Genomic DNA, 2,573 nt, shown 5'->3' with positions numbered 1-2,573 from the left:
TAATCCAAGAGATGTATGGAAAATTCAAAAGTTTTATTTGGTAAAATTCTAACTCTTAGTTGCACTTAATTGTTTTATTTAATTCTAGAAAGGTGAATGAAATATGAAATATGAAATATGAAAATTGGCATGGCACCATGTTATGACCTCAAGGGGTTGTGTTTAAAATTGGAATCAATTTTACAAAACTTGGGTTGTACATTGTCGAGCAACCGAAGCATCTCCGGGGAAGCATCATATGTTTCAAAGTGGAATTATGAGGTTTGAAGTCAAACTCACTATGGCTTCATCATTTCAACTTAAATTTGTATTCCAACTTGATATTATACTATTATATACTTATATGCCTTCATTTTGGATCTTGTTATGTAATACTCCGAGTTTTTTTAATAGGGAGTTAAGGCACCATATACAAAGTACATATGTATAGAAAATATTGATCCTGAAGGCTCCTGATTTTTTTGTAAAAATGAAAATACAAATTTTAAAAGTCCATATCAAAATTAAGCCTCGCTCTGGATTGGTTTGCTATTTTTAGGCATTAAATATTGAAGGGATATAATTCAAAGTGGAACTACAAGTATATTTAAAAGTGCCTGCAATTTAAAATTGAAAAGAACTCATATTTAAGTTATGAAGTACCTTGGGAGATGTTATCCGAGAAATGTATGGAAAAAAATCGAACATCAATTTAAAATCGACCTGAACAACACAATCCTCCCACTGTGGGTGAGCATGGAGGTCCACCATATAACTATACGCCGTGACCGTGAGCCACTTGACTGAAAGATGATGATACACTTCGTAACAAGAGAAAAAAAAAGAATGAAATACTTTGAAACAAGATAATTTTTAGAACAAAAAGAAATAGCATGAATCTCAAGCAACAACGGACGGTGGATCCATGTACGGGATATTCCGTGCATGGTAGAAAAAACACTCTCAAGTTTTATGCACGTTCTGGAGATTGCTACAATGCATGGCACATTTTGCATTCTAACAATGTATTCACATAATTTTGAGAGAATTCTTTCTGAATGATTTCGACATCGCTCAACATATGCCGTCGTGACGTAAACTATAGAACATGTTTGACTTATAAAAGGTAATCGGACAAATATACGAAAATGCTTATTATATATTCCGTTCAGTGAAAAGAACAAAGACGACAATAAAAAGTAGTACATTCAATTCCTCATATTGGTTCTGATCGAAGGCTACACCATGAGGCTAACTTGTTCAATCTTATTACACGACTACATGCGAGATTAACCTGAAACTTGAATACATGTCTTCTGGTGAGAATTATTAAATTTTGCTAGCATGCATATATGGAATTATATAATTATCATTTCAGGGAAGGCTCCTAGAAATTAAAACCCAGCGGCAAACTTGGACTTGAGAAGTTCCACGACCCTGGCCTCCACCCGGAGTGCCTTGGTGAGCACCGGCGTTGGGATGGGCGGGTTGGAGCCGAAGAGCGTGAGGGGCACGAAGACAATGCCGGGGTTCTGGCTGTTGAAGGAGACGACCATGGAGGCCTCGGTCTTACCGACGTTGAACTGGAAGTGCATGAGGCCCCGTGGGATGAGGAACGTCTCTCCGGCGCGCACCACCCTCGAGTAGAGCTTGTTCCCGGAGTCGAGGCTGCCAAGGATTCCCACGAGAAGCTCACCTTTCATCACGATGCCGATCTCGGTGGCACGCGGGTGGATGTGTGATGGGTTGGTGCCTCCGGGAGCAAAGTCCACGCGGTTCATGGACACACCCAGCGTGTTGGTACCGGGCCACTCGGCCACGTCGAGCTCCGTCACGGCGGAGCCGTTCGGGGTGGACGTGTTGCCCGCCTTGGCCAACTTGGACGAGAAGAGGAAGTCGTCGCCGGCCTCCGACATGGGCTTGCACGTGTGCCCGTTCACCGAGACCGCCTTGCCGTCGAGGTCGGCGACACAGAAGTCCTGGAGAGGGTCTGGGTCGGTGGCCAAGACGGCCGGAGCTAGTAACAGCATTGCGAACAGGCCAGCTACTAGGGTTTTGGAGTACCCCATGCTTGCTATGTAATAAGCTTAGCTAGGATTGATCAGCTAGAGTTTGTTGATGGAGAGTGTCTATGGTACTGGTTGTTGCTGCTGCTAAGCTGTGGTGGATGAGTGAATGGTGAGGCATATGGAGTCCTTTATATAGGGGATTAATGGAAGCAGTGGATGCATGGAGCTAATTAAGCTATGCATGTGCATGTCGTCACTGCATGCATTTGCAAATGGACACACGAAGCAAGGCAGCGAGTTTATTAAAGATATATTACTTGCGTGGCAGTCAGAGTCAAGGCCACTGCCGGCTGCTATGGAAATGGGACCAACGAACAGATACAAGGAGGAGGTGTATCTCAATGGAGTATTGCTCTTGGAAACGGGTTCATAATATTCGTGCACACCATTACTCATCAATCATGCATATGGGTTTCGTCTAGGCTTATCAAGTTGAGGGGCGTGCTGATGGTGAAAGGTTAGGGTCTTCATTCAACAGCAAAAGAGAGAAATGTCAGTGTCCAGGGGCTGCATGACGACATGCAA

The 2,573-nt window shown here is 43.3% G+C and overlaps 1 protein-coding gene across 1 annotated transcript; it reads right to left on the bottom strand.

Moving 5' to 3' along the window:
- Window positions 1-1,166: 1,166 nt before the first annotated feature.
- On the bottom strand, window positions 1,167-2,162 carry LOC109742583 (oxalate oxidase GF-2.8). The gene has a single exon (XM_020301682.4). It carries the CDS (start codon window positions 2,046-2,048, stop codon window positions 1,374-1,376), a length of 675 nt encoding a protein of 224 aa, XP_020157271.1. The 5' UTR covers window positions 2,049-2,162; the 3' UTR covers window positions 1,167-1,373.
- Between the last annotated feature and the right edge of the window lie 411 nt (window positions 2,163-2,573).

This window comes from Aegilops tauschii, chromosome 4, assembly GCF_002575655.3.
Source record: "Aegilops tauschii subsp. strangulata cultivar AL8/78 chromosome 4, Aet v6.0, whole genome shotgun sequence".
Classification (NCBI taxonomy): Eukaryota; Viridiplantae; Streptophyta; class Magnoliopsida; order Poales; family Poaceae; genus Aegilops; species Aegilops tauschii.
Note: the sequence above shows the minus strand (reverse complement) of the source record. Positions and strands in the feature narration are given on the sequence as shown.

Excerpts from the sequence above, each read along its gene's own strand:
- LOC109742583 (XM_020301682.4), bottom strand. The coding sequence starts at position 2,048 with ATGGGGTACTCCAAAACCCTAGTAGCTGGCCTGTTCGCAATGCTGTTA.